A 16,482-nucleotide genomic window follows, 5' to 3' on the forward strand; every position below is an offset into this window, starting at 1 on the left:
AGCTAACGCTGTCATATCCTGTTGATCACCAGGGATGAGCAAACAGGGCCGGGGGGGGGGGGGAGGCGGAGAGATGAGGAAGAGAAGATGTTGAATCCTCAGTGCATAGGTCAGAACTATCCTCTTTGCCTCCGCTGGTGACAAAATGGGACTGGGGAAAGTGTCTAGCTCCCAGGTAAAAGGTAAAGGTAAAGGGGCCCCTGACCATCAGGTCCAGTCGTGTCCGACTCTGGGGTTGTGGCGCTCACCTCGCTCTATAGGCCGAGGGAGCCGGCGTTTGTCCGCAGACAGCTTCCGGGTCATGTGGCCAGCATGACAAAGCTGCTTCTGGCGAACCAGAGCAGCACACAGAAACGCCGTTTACCTTCCCGCCGGAGCGGTCCCTATTTATCTACTTGCACTTTGATGTGCTTTCGAACTGCTAGGTGGGCAGGAGCTGGGACCGAGCAACGGGAGCTCACCCCGTTGCAGGGATTCGAACCGCCGACCTTCTGATCAGCAAGCCCTAGACTCTGTGGATAAACCCACAGCGCCACATGGGTCCCCATAATTATGCACCGGCTGATTTTGTTTATTCGTTTCATGGTCTGCGGTCGATGGTTCCATGGAAGCCATAGAACCCATTGGGGGCTGGGCCAGTCACTGCCTCTCAGCCCAACTACCTCTCAGGGTTGTTGAGCTCCCTGGGAGGCAAGGATGGGATATAAATGTAATAATAAGTGATGATGGTGGTGGTGATAAGGAAATACAGGGTTGTATCTAACTCAGATATGCTCTGTGAATTTTCACGAGGAAATCAACCAATCAATCACGAGCAGATGTAAAAATGTGGGAAACTGAAGTTAGGAAATTTAAAGAAACCTAAATTGACAGATTTGCCCATTCCTATGGACACGGATGTTTTTCCTTCTTGCTTCTCTAGGGTTTCTGGTTTTCAGAGGTATATTGCTACTGAACATGGAGGCTCCATTTTGTTATCACAGTTAATAGCTTCTGATAGATCTACCCACCGTGAAATATCTAAGCCTGTTGCTGTTTTTTTAAAAAGGTCACATGGAGGAAGTAGCTTGTGCTGTTCAAACCTAATAATCTCATATGTAACCGTAATGGCAGGAGTGGAGATAATTTTTTTAGCCTGAGGGCCATGTTTCCTTCTGGGCAATCTCCCAAGGGCCATGTCCCAGTGCTGGGGCAGGGCTAGAGGCAAAAGTGAGTGGAGCAAGGAATGTAAATGTACAGTAAGCTAGATTCTAGAAAGATCCTTTATCATCTTTGCAAACAGTAGGCATTATTGGAATCCAGCGATACAGTCCAGTCAGGCTAAAACACTCAAGGGCGGGGGTCTGTGGAGAGGGGTTGTGGCTTCGGGAAAATTCTGAGGCTCAGAGAGAGAGATTTGGAGGAACACTATTTCGCCTCCGGGCCTGACAGGGTCCAAATCTTCTCTGGCTCGGTTTGCAACGTGAAGGAAGCCAATACTTTATTCAGATAGGAACCAACCTCTCTGAAATGGCCCTTCCTGCTACAAATTGGCCGCACTCAAAACCTTTCCCCAAACTCAACCGTTGCCAAGCCATTCTTCATTTGCTTTCAAAAATCCACATTGTAGCACTTTTAGCACAGGATGCGAAACTGGGAAATATATATACAGTACTGCATATTTTTTACAACCAGGAGCAACCAGAAGTAGTATCTCAATTTTGCCACAAGGTGGCTCCGTGGTGCTGCAGTTTGCCAGCATTACAACTTTTTGAGAGCAAACTTTCCAGTGTTTGGAAGATGAGTGCCATTGTTTAGGTCAGCTACTCTGCCTTGGATTCCCGCCCCCTCTCTAAAATGTTTTGCACTTCTGCAAAGACCCTGACCTGCCCCATGTCACCCAGTGAGCTTCATGGCCAAGTGGGGATTCGAACCCTGCTCTCCCAGCACCTAGTCCAGCCAGGCTGGGTGGCGCAGGGCACCATGGCGCCGGCCTGCCAGGAGGGCGCCGCGAGCTGCGCCCACCCGCCCACCGCGCTGGGAAATGGGGCGGGAGGACGCCGGAGAGATCCGGCGCACCATGGCGCGAGGGGCGCTTAAGACGGCCCTGAGTCCAGCCCTCTAACCACTACTGGCTCTTGCTTGTATTTTTGGAGAGCCCAGGGAGCAGGCTAGTTACTCTGTTGGAAATCTCATTCCCCACCCCTTTTTCTTTTGCTTATAGATCAATGTCCTCCAAGCCAAGAAGAAATTTGAAATCCTCGATGCGGTAAGAACTGTTCTGAGGTCTCCTTGGCTGCCCCTGGCTCCACCCAAACTGTGGGTGAATTGCAACTCCCAGCATGCCTTGCAGAGGGACGCCATGTTTGCTAAGGAGGCTGTTGTGTGGGCACCTTTCTCCTGCCCGTTAAGTTAATATGTCCTGACCCAGCAGGCTCTTCTGAGGTTGCACCCAACTGTGCTTTACTCAGAGTAGGCCCACTGAAATGAATGGGCCTAAGTTAGTCACACACATTTAACTTCAGTGGGTCTACTCTGGGTAGGACTAGCATTGGAGACAACCCTATTTTTTGTCTGGATCGGAAGATAGACTTGAGGATCTGGAGATTTGCGGTTGTATCAAGCATTGTTCCTACTCAGAGCAGACCTATTGAAATTAATGGGCATGGCTAAATCAGGCCCATTCATTTCAATGGACTGAGCTCTGAATAAGGCTTAGTTTGATGAAGCCATTAATTATTTTGACATTAGCCAGTTGGCTCTGCTACACTCTTTTTGACGCCTGCTTAAAGCATTTTTGTTCAGGCAAGCCTAAACTGGCAAGTAATATCAATAATAATAATTTGGATAAGTGCAAATTTCAAAGGTTGTGTTTCTGAATAATAATAATAATAATAATAATAATAATAATAATAATAATAATAATAATTTATTACTCACACCCCATCCATCTGGCCAGGCCTCCCCAGCCATTCTGGGTGGCTTCCAACAGAATATTAAAAATGTTGGTGTGTAAAAATCTTTTTTTAAACTATTAATTTTAATTACTATAAATGTTTTAAATAGTTCTAACCTGTTTTTACTTATAATTGTAATATTTTCTTGTGAACTGCTTGGAGGTTTTATTGCAGTCGAACAGTATGTACGCTGTTTTTTTTAAATCAAATAAATGCACCTAGATCAATGGGTTGCATCCACTCAGAGTAGACCCATAGACATGTTCTTCTTTTCTTCTCCAGATGCTGTCCTTCATGCAGGCTCAGTACACCTTTTTCCAGCAGGGCTACAGCCTCCTTCACGAACTGGACCCCTATATGAAGAAGCTGGCCACCGAGGTAAGAAGCAATAGGAAGGTAAGGAGCTTCAGGATGAGCCAGGGTATTGAGCCAGGGCCAAGTTCAGCCTTCAAATGCCCTGGCTTTTACTGAACTTGCTAACCATGGTTTCCTGGTAGTAGTAGTAATTTATTATTTATACCCTACCCATCTGGCTGGGTTTCCCTAGCCACTCTGGGCGGCTTCCAACAGATGATTAAAAACACGATAAAACATCAAACATTTAAAAACTTCCCTAAAAAGGGCTGCCTTCAGATGTCTTCTAAAAGTCAGATAGTTTATTGTTTATTTCCTTGACATCTGATGGGAGGGTCTTCCACAAGGCTGGCATCACTACTGAGAAGGCCCTCTGCCTGGTTCCCTGTAACCTCACTTCTCACAGGGAGAGAACTGCCAGAAGGCCCTCTGATCTAGATCTCAGTGACCGGGCAGAACGATGGGGGTGGAGACACTCCTTCAGGTATACTGGACCGAGGCCGTTTAGGGCTTTAAAGGTCAGCACCAACACTTTGAATTGTGCTCGGAAACACACTGGGAGCCAGTGTAGGTCTTTCAGGACTGGTTATATGGTTTTGGCGTCCACTCCCAGTCACCAGTCTAGCTGTTGCATTCTGGATTAATTGTAGTTTCCGGGTCACCTTCAAAGGTAGCCCCATGTAGAGCACATTGCAGTAGTCTAAGCGGGAGATAACTAGAGCATGCACCACTCTGGTGAGACAGTCCACGGGCAGGTAGGGTCTCAGCCTGTGTACCAGATGGAGCTGGTAGACAGCTGCCCTGGACACAGAATTGGGATGAAACAGGAAACATTGGCTTGCATCCAACTAAATCCTTCTTGGAGCAGACTTATGGAAGAAGAGTCTAAGTTAGCCATGTCCATGAACAGCAGTGGGTCTACTCTGAGTAAGGCCAGCGTTGGCTACATCACTGCAATTTTTTTGGGTGGGTGGGAGTGTAATGGCTGCTCCGCTATTCTTCAAACCCGTGGGTCCTCCCGGAAGGTGAAAGCAGAAGAAGAAATGACAGGGGGAAGGGGTCACTTGAAACACAAAGGAAAAACGACACAACCAGAACCCCTTTTCTAACAGGTCCATGCACCGTAGCTGCACAGTTGCTAGGAAACAACAGGCAGGGGGAAAAAATTCAGGGCTTTCCACCAAGACCCTCAGCGGTTTTCAAGTGGTCCTGGGGGTGTAGGGATGTGCTTGTGAGGGGAAGGCCTGGTAGCCACTGCCCTAGGCCTGTCAATGCTTGCTTTAAGGCCTTCACCTCTGGGCCTCTGTGGCTACAAGCCCCTGCGGGGGTCATTCGCGTCCCTGACGTCAACTCTGGATAAGAGCCTCCCGGCTAATCCTCAGAGCTGTCGCAAAGCATCAGCGCGTTAATCCCTCAGGTGCCCTCACGTGGCACAGTTGTGCCCTGGCCAGCCCCTGCGAGGTTTCTGCGTCTCTCTCGACGTCTTCGGCCTTGCTCAGGAGGGCGGGAGCGGCTGGGGCAGGTCGGCGGTGGAGCGATGCAGCAAACTCAATGGCTTGGCTTTGGTGGAATCGGGGCTGTTGGACCAAGCTGCTCCCCACCCCGAAAGAATCTAGGAAGCTTCCTTTATACAGAGCCAGGCCGTTAGGAATGTTGGAAGCTGTACTGCAGCCCAGCTAGCGCAGCGTTGCAAGCACTGACAGGCAGCAGTTCTCCAGGGTTTCGGGCAGGGATTGTATATGGAAGTTTTTTAATGTTGGATGTTTTAATTTGCTGGAAGCTGGTTTCATGGGCACCTGCCATTTATGTTCTAGTTGAGATTCCTGCATTGCAAGGGCTTGGGCTAGATAATGCTACAATTCTATGATTCCATGACTGGCAGTGCTATAAGCGTGGTTTAATTGTGCAGTGTGGATGTGACCTTAGATGAGAGGCATCCCTTGCCTTGCCTACCAAGCCTCCATTTAGGGTCTTTAAAGCGAAGGGTGCAGTATTGTGCCGAGAGATTCTTAACATGAGTTTTTTACTTCGCCAACAGAACCAGAGACATTTTTTTTACTCTCCCCCCCCCCTTAGATGGGTTTTATTTTGTTTTAGATTTCATGTTTGTGTCTGCTGGTTTGCATAGTTTTAAACCTGTTTACTGCTCGGTTATTGGGCAGTATATAAACACCAGGTGGCATATACATTTAAAGCACTTTTATGCCGCTTCAGTCATCATAGCTCCCCCCAAGGAATCCTGGGAACTGATTTGATTGGTTTGATTTGTTATATTCCTGTGCCTCTGTTCATTCGGCTGAATTCCAAAGTGGCTTACAAACTATCAGTAACAACAAGAGAGAACATAATAGATTATCAAAAATACAGCGTGAGTCATATAGAATAATTAAAACAATTGCAATCTATAAAACACTGTCAAGAAAGCAACGACTAAAAAATAAGCTAAACATCACAATTAAAGCAAAAGTCATATTATATGATTAACAAATCAGTACAGCTCTTATAATCTATAAAACAATATCAACAACATTATCAATATAGCAACCGAAAGAAAAACTAAACACTGTTAAGTTCATACACACAATGTTAAGTGTGTCCTTCTTGCCAAAGGAGCTCAGATCAGTTAGGAGACATTCCCAACTCACAGAGCTACAATTCCCAGGATTCTTTGGGAGAAACCATGTCTATTTAAACTGGTATATATGAGTACTTTGACTATATAGTGTGCATGTCACCTATAACTATTAAGTACACTTACTATACTTACAAGGTACAGAGGGTAAGTATAACAGACTTACTCTTTACGTATGATTAACATGTTTGGAGAGCGAATGTGCTTTCGGTCTTCCCTCATTTTAAGCCCTTGAGCCTAGAGAGGCATGAAGCAAGGGACAGAGGGGAAAACCCCACAACTGTGTTTCCTCCCCTCTTCTTGCTTGTAGCTGGACCAGTTGGTGATCGACTCTGCTGTGGAGAAGCGGGAAATGGAGCACAAGCATGCACTTATCCAACAACGGGTGAGTCTTACTGGCCGTGAAGGATTGCTGGTGTTCTCGAGGAAGCTTATGAAAGTAGGTGAAGGTGATGATTTCCCACCCCTTTTCTCTGTCCCAGGATTTGACTAGGAGAGCCAGGCAGCAATCTGTTCTTCTGGCTAGTGCGCATGTGTGGGCTGTCACAGCGCATGTGCGCTAAGGCGTAAGACCGCGAGGCCTGCTAGATGAGACTCAAGGCCCACCCTGTCCAGTACTTTGCTCCCAGCCAGATGCCTCTGGTAACCATCGGTCATGAGCCCCACAGCACCAATGGGATTTGGCTTGGATTGAGAAGGAGGAAGAAGCAGCAGTCTGTGTGTCTGTCTGTGTCTGGGCGTGTGTATCTGAAGCCTAAGTTGGAGGAGTGGGGATCTCTCCCCACCCACCCAAACTTCAGCCACTTAGGAAGAGCAAACAGAGATTCGTGTTTTTTTATTGCATTTTTATCCCATTTATTCCTCCAAGGAGGTCAAGGTGGGACATGTGGTTCTTCCTTGTTTAATCCCCACAAGAACCCCGTGAAGTAGTTTAGTTGCTTTGCCTAAGGTCACACCCAGTGAGCTTCATGGCCAAGCAGGGATTTGATTCCTGGTCTCCCATGTCTCACTGCCAGCTCTTCACACACCCTGATCTTCCTGCAGAGCAAAGAGACTCAGTGGAATCAGGGCTTTGATCAGCAGCAGCAGCAGCAGCAGCAGCAGGAGGAGGAGGCAGAATCGGAGACTTTTTAAACCCCATCATAATGAAGGACTTTAGCCCTATTTTATTTATAATTCCGTCTGCAGAGCAGGGGCTGGTCCATTAGTGCTCCACCAACCTCACCCTACTCTCAGAACCCACTCAGCTGCAGGGTAGGGACAAGTGCTGTTGTACTCAAGCCCTGTTTGTGGGCTTCCCATAGCCATCAGTTTGGCCATCCTCCGAGAACAGGACGGTGCTTTAGACTATGACCACATTCACATCATGCATTTAAAGCACTAGGATGACGCTTTAAACATTCACGGCTTCCCCCAAAGAATTCTGGGACCTGTCATTTGCTAAAGGGTGCTGAGAGTTGCCAGGTGACCCCCCCTACTCTTATTCTCCTCCCATCGTAGTTTAACAATCAATCCCTCTTTGCAAAGGAACTCTGGAAACTGTTGCTCTCTGTCAGCACCATTAACAAACTACGGTTCCCATAATTCTTTGGGCAGGGGGGGAAGCCATGACTTGTTAAAGTGGTATCGCAGTGTGCTGTTGTGGATTGTATTTTTAAATGTGTTTGTGGGAGTGGGGCAGGGGGTTATTGTTACTGTTTTGTTTCTTTATGCTGTGAAGCTCCCCGAGATCTTTGGGTGAAGGGTGGTGTACAAATTTAATAAGTACCGGTAAGTAAGTAAGTAAGTAAGTACTGTAAGTAAGTAAGTAAGTAAGTAAGTAAGTAAGTAAGTACTGTAAGTAAGTAAGTAAGTAAGTAAGTAAGTAAGTAAGTAAGTAAGTAAGTAAGTAAATAGGGGCTCAAAGTCTGGGAAAGAAAAGAAAGCCCCAAAACAACGGGGAACGCGAGGGAAGTAAGTCACTTATTTCCTAGAGCTCTCCCTTCTTCCCCTCCTGATAGTCCCTTACACTGACTCTTTGGGGTGCTGTGATCTCTTGTGACAAGCAAAGGAAGAAACATGGCATTTCAACCTGGTCCAGTCTTAAGAAAGGGGGAAGGAGGGGGAAGAAGCGGCAAGACTGCAGCCATTTCCCCATCTGCTGGCTGATGCAGGAGAAGCTGTGGGCCATCTGGCAAGGATGAGAGGAGGAGGGTGTGGAAGCCAGCTGGACAGATGTGCGGGATGGGGAGACAGGAGTCCTTTCTCCAGCACTGGCTGCGATCTGTGGGAAACGAGATCCAGCCTTCCCCTCACATCCCCCAAGGCAGAGGTTTAAAAAGGATATTTAGGCTGTGTGCGCACCATACGTTTAAAGCACATTTGAAGCACATTCCCGCCCCTGGCAAATAATTATGATGATGATGATGATGGTGGTGGTGGTGGTAATGATAATAATAGAATCCTGGGAGCTGTAGTTTGTTAAGGGGGATAGATGGGAATGACACTATTGTAAATCACTTCTCTTTTAAAGCTGTTCCCCTTGAACAGAAACAATGGCACACATAGTTCAGTTGGTTGGGCATAAGACTCTTAACCTCAGGGTTGTAGGTTCCAGTTGGGAAAAAGATTCCTGCATTGCAGGGGGTTGGCCTGGATGACCCTTGTGGTCCCTTCCAACTCTACAATTCTATGATTCCTCTTGAGTTCCATGAGGTTTATTTCTCACAATAAGTATGCACAGGATTGCAGCTTCTGTTGATTCAGGAGGCTAATGTTAAATTGCTCTGGATCAGTTTTGGTTTCTGGGTCTCTGGGTTAGGAAGGTCCTATTCAGACCAGTATTGTCTTATCTGATTGGCTCTTCGGTGTCTTGGGTAAATTCTTTGCCAGCTTTGCTGAGATTTCCGTACCTCCCCAACCCCCTTGTCAAAATAGGCCAAAGCGCACCGCTTTCATAACCTGAAAATGTGGCTGCAAATTTGGCGGTCTTATGCCAGGCCTGGTTGTTGCTCACAAAATTCCACCTACAGGGAATCTGACCTTGCATTTTGGAAAGAAAGAAAAAGAGAGCAAGTTTCTAGTCTTTATGGTTGCACAGCTAAAATTTGACAGCGCATGGGGGAAATTTGCTGAAAAGCAGCTCAAAGCTATAACAGTTGCTGCAAAAAAATTCCAGGGATAGAGAGCAGGGCTATAGGGCTACAGCTCATCTATGTGGTTAGTGCACCCAGGATAAGTTTTGCAGAAATAGTTATTGTGGCATAACAGGTTTTTTTTGTTTATAAACGCTTCATCTGTTTGCTGCATGCATGTTGCAGAATTTGGATGGGCTTGGTTGCAGAATGCTGTTGTTATTATTAGCACAGTCCTGAATCTTTGAGTTCCACTGGTGTCTGGATTCAGAAACTGCATCTAGCAGCCTTGGATGTTTTTATGAATAAACTTCCACCAAGTAACACTGTTTCTTTCCTCTCTTTTTTCTTCCCTCCTTCTCCACCAATTTCTAACATGCCCTCCCAGACTCTTCTGCAGGTGAGTACCAGCCTACGTGTTCCCTGATTGTTCGTACACTTGTGAAACTTGTGAAACTTGTGAAACCAGGGATTGGATTAGGACTGTGCAGGGAAACATGAATGGGGCTGTTTCCATCTGGTGTGGCACTCAGCCAAGGATTAATTTTCCTTAGAACTGCTGGGTTGGTTGACAAGGGTATCTCTGAACATGTGCAGAGCATTTCCCCTAAGTCACTTGTTGCTGCGTCCAAGTTCCCAGACACTGTCTCATTAGCAGGAAGAGTGCTTCTGTGTCCAGCAGTCTTTTGTGGGTCCGGATGGTTTTGAAAAGAGGTGCTTTGTGGTCTTTTTGAAGGGGGATCTATCCTTAGATAGTCATGTGTATTATTTTTTATAAGTTACTTCGAAATGTGGTTGGGCATTGCTTCTGCATTTGAGGACTCTCCTAGTCTTTCTGCACAGTGGGCTCTGGACTTCTGTCTCAAAGTTAGCGCCACTAGGTTTGAACCTCACAACCTTGACCGACCTGCCTTCTATAGAAAGATGGGAGAGCAATTCAGATAGTTTTCACTTCCTGAAAGGATACACAAACCAAAATGCAGCTGTCCTTTGAAATCTACACTTTCCCCCCAGTTTTTTTTTCCAGTTCTCCAAACAAAACAAAACAAAATGGGTTGGATGCAACATTTGCCCCATTCATAGTGGACCCGTTGAAATTAATGCACACACACGACTAACTTATGTTTGACAACTGTGTTTTACTCAGAGTTCACCCATTGAAATGAATGGATCTTAGTCAGGTCCACTGATTTCAGTGGGTCTGCTCTGAGTAGGACTAACGTTGGATGCAACACAATGTGTGCAAACATGTGTCTATAAGTGCACAAACATCCATAAAACTGGTGAAAATAACATAAAATGCAAGTTGCATTAGGCAGAATTGTGTAGATTCAGGAAAATTGTGTAAGAAAATGTTTGCACTACTCAGAGCAGATCCATAGAAGTTAACAGGCATTATTATTATTATTATTATTATTATTATTATTATTATTATTATTATTATCTGTTATTGATGCAATTAATTTATTAATTGCCTTCTAAACCACCATCTCTAAGTGATTGATCCATAGACATGACTAACAGTGGGATGGCATTAAAAGAGTCAGACTAGGACCTGGGAGACCGGGGTTCAAATCCCCCACTTGGCCACGAAGCTCACTGGGTGTGACCTTGGGCCAGTCAAAATCTTTCAGCCTTACCTACCTCACAGGGTTTTTGTGGGAATTAAATGAGGGGAAAGGTGGGGTTTATAAATGCAAATAAATTGACAAATAGAAAACTTGGGTCCATTGATTTCCACGGGTCTCCTTTAAGTAGAACGGTAGCTAGATATAACCCAGCTAAACTAAAATGCTGGCGGATTTCCAGGAGGGCTTTCAAAGAAAAATCACCTACGGAGTACGGAAATGTGGAGAGCTGCACTTAACACTGGATAACCAAGAAATTGAGAGACACTGAAATGGACAGATTTTGTCTTCTGCCCGTGCAGCTGTTATCTTGGTCGGGACACCCCCCTCCTGTGTCTCTGTGTGTAAGCATGTTTACAAGTGCCAAAAGGGGCACTTAGGCCCAAATCCGGATCACAGAGAAAGCCGGCCGCAGATGGCACGGGATTCATTGTCAAATCCACTGTCATCCATTTACTCCAATGAACTGGTGTTCCTGAGCAAGCAGGTGGCAGGGGGTGGAGGAGAGGAGGAGGAGGTACAGAGCCCAGGACGTTCACGGTTTGACAGCATTCCCTCCCAGAGGGAACATGGTGTGCTCTGAGAGTTAAGAGCGGGACAGAATTTGAAATCCACTGGCAAGTGGGCCCAGGGAATTGATACACTGTGCAGATGCTACCAGGCCTAATTAATCTGATGGGGGGGAGCAGGAGGGATGGGCACCGTGCCATAGTGAAGAGCGTGGTGCCCCCCCCTTGCCAACACCTTGCCCTTTAATAAACCCAATAAATCAGGTGTGGCAGCAACCTGCAGCACTCCAGATGTTGCTGAGCTAAAACTACAGCTGCCATGCTAGCTGGGGCTGGTGGGAGTTGTAGTTCAGCAACACCCAGAGGGCAAAAGGTCCCCCAACACCTATTCTTACCATTGTATCATAAGTTAAATAGACAGTGAACTTCTGATGGGAGTTACTCTGCTCCCAAATCTTCACAAACCCACAATAAACAGGACATCTGGGAGAGGCCTTTTCATTGTGCAACGAGAGTTTGCCAGTATGCCTAGCAGCAAAATAGCGATGGTTTTGTAGGAGCCCAGTTATTCTTTCCCTTTTGGCGGGGGCTGTCCCAACACACACACCCCTGCTCCGTCCTTCCCTTCCTTTTCCCGGTGTGTGTGTGTGTGTGTGTGTGTGTGTGTGTGTCCATTTTGTACATATTCCCTGGACAGCCATCATTCCAAGATGCTTTTGTCCTCTCAGCTAACCTCTGTCTTCCAGATTGTGTGTTGCAGCCTCCTTTGCATCTCGGAGGAGTTCCCCTTTTTGGCTGATTTACGCCCTGTAGGAAAACAAGCCCCGCTTAAACAGAAGCCAAACCAACTTGAGCCTCCCTCTTGCAAAAAGAATAAAATCCTTGCGTGAGAGCAAGCAAAGGCTGACGGGGGGGGGGCAGGCGTTTGGATTTTATAGCCTTCGGCTAACTTTCCTGACAGCTGGGGGACGCTGAGGGCGGGATGAGGAAAAAAAAGCAGATTATTCACTAAAATTCAATGGCTGCTAGCCACGAGGGCTACGTTCGTGGAGACAAAGTGCCTCTGAATGCCAGTTGCTGGGAATCACAAGTTTGGGGAGTAGGATTGCTGTTTTGCTCAATGGGGCATCTGGTTGGCCACTGTAAGAACAGGATGCTGGACAAGATGCGTCGTTGGCCTGATCCAGCAGGCTCTTCTTATGCACTTCTCCTTTTTAAGAAGGGGGAAGGCAAATTAATGGAGGATAAGGCTGTAAGCAGGCACCAGCGACAGTGGCTATTGTTACAAAAGTTGTGTGCCACCCCCACTCCCTGCAAGATTCCTGCGGGTTCCAGGCGATCACCCGGGGTCTCTGTCCCTTTGGAGAATTGAGACAGGGTGGAAAGATGTTGTAGCTTTAACCAATATGGTTTATTCACTTATTTACACCTTCAGTCATTTGTCAATTGATGTGTCCTGCAGTCTGTCCCAGAGTCTGGTTCTGGACACGATGTCAAAGGCTGCTTTTAAATCTACGGAGGCGGCATACAAAGAGGCCTGGTCTCTTGATTTATATTTGTCTATGAGATGTTGTAACGTTAGACAGTGATCCAACGTGGACCGGCCGGGTCGAAATCCCGCTTGTTCGATTGCCAGAATGTCTTCCTTCTCTAACCAGTCTGAGAACTTGGTGAGTAGGTGCTTTGCGTAGAGCTTACTGGTTACACTTAGTGTGCTGATCGGCCTGTAGTTTGCTGGGTCCCTTCTATTGCCCTTTTTGAAGAATGGCACTATTATGGCTATTCCCCAATCTCTGGGGATGAGCCCAGAGTCGTCTATATACATGAAGAGGGCGGCTAGATACGGTGCCCACCAATCCACTTGTGCTTTTAGAATTTCTGGCGTCTAGGCCTGGGGCTTTAGCCAGTTTCAGTTGGTTGATGTAGGTTTTCATTTCAGTTACTGTTACTGGGGGCCATTTCTTCTGCAGCTTCTATTTTAAGGGTTAAACTTTCAGCATTGTATATATAATTAACAATGTATTTTAAATGTTCCACAAAGCGTCATATATACGTTCTGCTCCCTGAAACTGTTCTTTCAAAAGGGACTCACAGTATTTTATTTTTATTTTTATCTGTATTTTATATTTTTCTATGAACTGGTCCTCGACCGTAATAATAAATAAATAAATACACCTTCAGTCTGCATGGAAGGAGTCCAGATCTTGCAGCACGGTCATTTCAAGAGGGGCTTGTCCCTTACAGCAGTGCAGTCCAAGGCATCTCTCCCAGCCAGACTTCAGCCAGCCTGCCTAAGATGGAGCCCGGTCTTTCTTCTTCCTCCTTCTTCTTCCCTGACCACCTTGTTAAAAACAACAACAGCAAACCTCTCTTTTCCTGACACCTCACACCCAGTTACCCTGGCAACCTTCCAAACCCCCAGTCTCTGTTCACACTTGAAGGCAATTGCCAATGGCCCTCAGTGGCCTGTATTGTTTCTTAACGGCCCTAGCCTGGCATGGTCATTTTACATTGGCTAGCTCAGGAATTCCTATGCAGCTTGTATTTCTCCCAAATACAGTGGTACCTTGGTTTACGAACTTAATCCGTTCCGGAAGACCGTTCTTAAACCAAAACGTTCTTAAAAACCAAGGCGTGCTTTCCCATTGCAGTGGGGGACTCAATTTACGAATGGAACACACGCAACTGGAAGCGAAATGTATTCTGTTTCCAAGGCAAAGTTCACAAACCAAAACACCTACTTCCGGGTTTGCAGCGTTCTGAATCCAAGTTGTTCATAAACTAAGCTGTTCTTAAACCAAGGCACCACAGTCATCAAAATCCTACCATTTATTCATTTCTAATTTGGGTCCCTCCCCAAAAATCTGTAACACCTTGCTCTACCTCCACTGCCGGAGGCAATATGTAGGGAGGGTGCTGCCTCTTGTCTCTTCCACTGTGAGAGCAGGATATTGGTCTAGAGTGAGGCCTCCGGCCTGATCCTGCTGGGCTCTATTTATGTTCCTATAAGCACAGGAAAGAGGGGGAGGCATGTGGCTGCTGGAAGGCTGCCTGGAATAGAACGTGTGCCTCAGGTTGGATGGCTTCTCCATCCCTGCTGCTGAGCATGGGTAGTCAACCTGCAGCCCTCCAGATTTTGCTGGAGTAGAACCCCCATTATATGGTGCTTGCTCAGAGGTTGTCAACCCCATGGGGCAAAGCATGGGAATTGGGACCTTTTCTTCTTTCTCCCGTCAAGCATCTTGTGGTCATCCTGGCATCTAGAATTCCAAAATAGACTGCCTCTGAACCTGGAGGTTCTGCTTAGCTACTGCAGTTAATGTGAACATTTGGCCCGATCTGGCAAAGCTGCTGTTACGGTCTTATAAAGGATTAAGTGTATCCATGACGGATCAGAGGGCGGGAGGCTAAACAATTTGTTGGCAGAGGGAGAGAGGGCAGGGAATGCCGACGCCAGAAAACCGGTATCAAATGCCTATTTTTATTTAGTTATAATAGATTTCTTACCTGCCTGTTGCCATAAGATCTTGCAGCGGTGACAGCAATTAAATATTAAATTATAAAAGGAAACGGGAAGGCACCCAGGTGATGGGAAAAATATATTTGCATAATAAAACCCCAGCGTTTACTGGAAGGGGTTCTGTCATCTGTCCACCATCCATCCATCCTCCCCATGCCATTTGATGGGTGGCACATTCCGCTACAGGGGCCTGGTCCTCTTCCAGGACTTCTGGGACGGCTAGAGAGTTCCCTGGCTCGTGAATGCGTGGGAACAAGGAGGGAGTATCTGTGTGCCGGGGCAGCACCCGTCAGGTTGATTTAGGAGGGAGGCTTTGGAAATAAATAACTTAACCGGGCTGGCCATATGGCGCATTGCTTTATCGTCCTCCTCCGACAGGGTGCAAGCAGAGCTTTGGGTTGGTCAAGGAGGGGGTCCCCGTCTCCGCAGGTGGCACCCCACCAATGAGTTGCTGTGGGTGGATGGGGGCTGGGGGGGCTAGTGGAGAACAGGGTGGGACAGGAGGGAAGGCAATATTGGTAGGAAGTGGCTTTCCGTAGAAGCTCAGCGAGTCCCTCCAGAGCAAGGTCAAAGGCCACACAGTGGAGTTTCCCCCCCTCCCCGTTAAACCCCACTGCATCTTCTCTGCACCCCCCCTCCATCTCCAGGCGACAGCTGTATGATAATTAGCCCTTGTGCTAAGCTGATCGGCTGTGAAAGGGAAGCCACTATCCTTAGGGAGGGAGGGAGGGAGGGAGGGAAGAGGAGGAGGGAGGGAGCAGGTGGTCCACAGGCTGGAGATGGAGAACCCTGCGGTCCGGGCCCTAGCAGAGTGAAACGGGAGTGGGAGGGGTTAAAAAACGGTGTGTGTATGTGTTGGCAGTGAGGGGGGCAGAGCATCTCTCCGATCTCGAAGTGTGCCGTACAACACTGCCACTCCGGAGAGTGTCCTGAAAAGAGATTCGTGCGCACAGCCGAAACAACGGGGTCATGAAGATTTTCGGCAGACTTGAGTACCTTCTGGTAAGGGACTGTTTCTCCGGAACTCCAGAGGTGCAGCAGGGCTTAGGGATGCAACTGCATGCCGTCTTTCTTTTCCCTTTGTCGCAAGGGTTAGGGTGCCGGAGGGCTGTAAAAGGAGGAGGGGAGGGGGTTGGCAACACCTTCAGCTTTTAGGGCCCTTCCATAGCTCGGCTTAATGGCGATGGCGAACCCCTGAGCCTCCTTTAATTCCCCCCCGTCCATGCCGCGTTCTCCTCTCAACTGCTGCTGCCGCCCCACACTTTCTTCTCCCTAAATCTGGAGGCTCCCTATGCAACTGACGTAGCTCTCCTATTTGGATTTTCAGAGCATAGGGAAACTATGGACTTGGAGAGTGTTGGACAGTAGCAGTGGAAAGAGAATGAGGGAGAATTAAAGGGGTTCACAATCTGCATTAACCTGGGTATCGGCGGGCCCTTAGTTATGTAAGAAAACCAAGTTGGGTGTTTGTAGTTTTGTGGCTTTGTATAGACATAGTCTGAGTTTGGGATCCACGCTTTAAAATCTTTCATTGTCCAGAAACGGCAGATCTGGGTGTTGCTACAATTGACTCTCTCTCTCTCTCTCTCTCTCTCTCTCTCTCTCTCTCTCTGTGTGTGTGTGTGTGTGTGTGTGTTTGTAACTTGATGCTATAATATTCCTTTGGGGCTTTGGAAGTGGATGTGGCAAATGCATAGTATTTGGATGCGAAACATAGGTTAGACTATTCATCCAGTATTGCCTGCTCTGACTGGCAGCGGCTCTCCGGGGCTCTGCAGCAGAGAAAGGCC

The 16,482-nt window shown here is 47.3% G+C and overlaps 1 protein-coding gene across 1 annotated transcript in view; it reads left to right on the forward strand.

Moving 5' to 3' along the window:
* The window catches only part of ACAP3 (ArfGAP with coiled-coil, ankyrin repeat and PH domains 3), a 149,107-nt gene that overhangs the window by 85,782 nt on the left and 46,843 nt on the right, over positions 1-16,482 (forward strand). The window contains exons 7-10 of the mRNA XM_035117469.2: positions 2,204-2,248; positions 3,219-3,314; positions 6,233-6,307; positions 9,424-9,435. Coding sequence (XP_034973360.1) covers positions 2,204-2,248; positions 3,219-3,314; positions 6,233-6,307; positions 9,424-9,435 — 228 coding nt within the window. The remainder of the gene's footprint in view (positions 1-2,203; positions 2,249-3,218; positions 3,315-6,232; positions 6,308-9,423; positions 9,436-16,482) is intronic.

This window comes from Zootoca vivipara, chromosome 6 (genome assembly GCF_963506605.1).
Source record: "Zootoca vivipara chromosome 6, rZooViv1.1, whole genome shotgun sequence".
Taxonomy (NCBI): domain Eukaryota; kingdom Metazoa; phylum Chordata; class Lepidosauria; order Squamata; family Lacertidae; genus Zootoca; species Zootoca vivipara.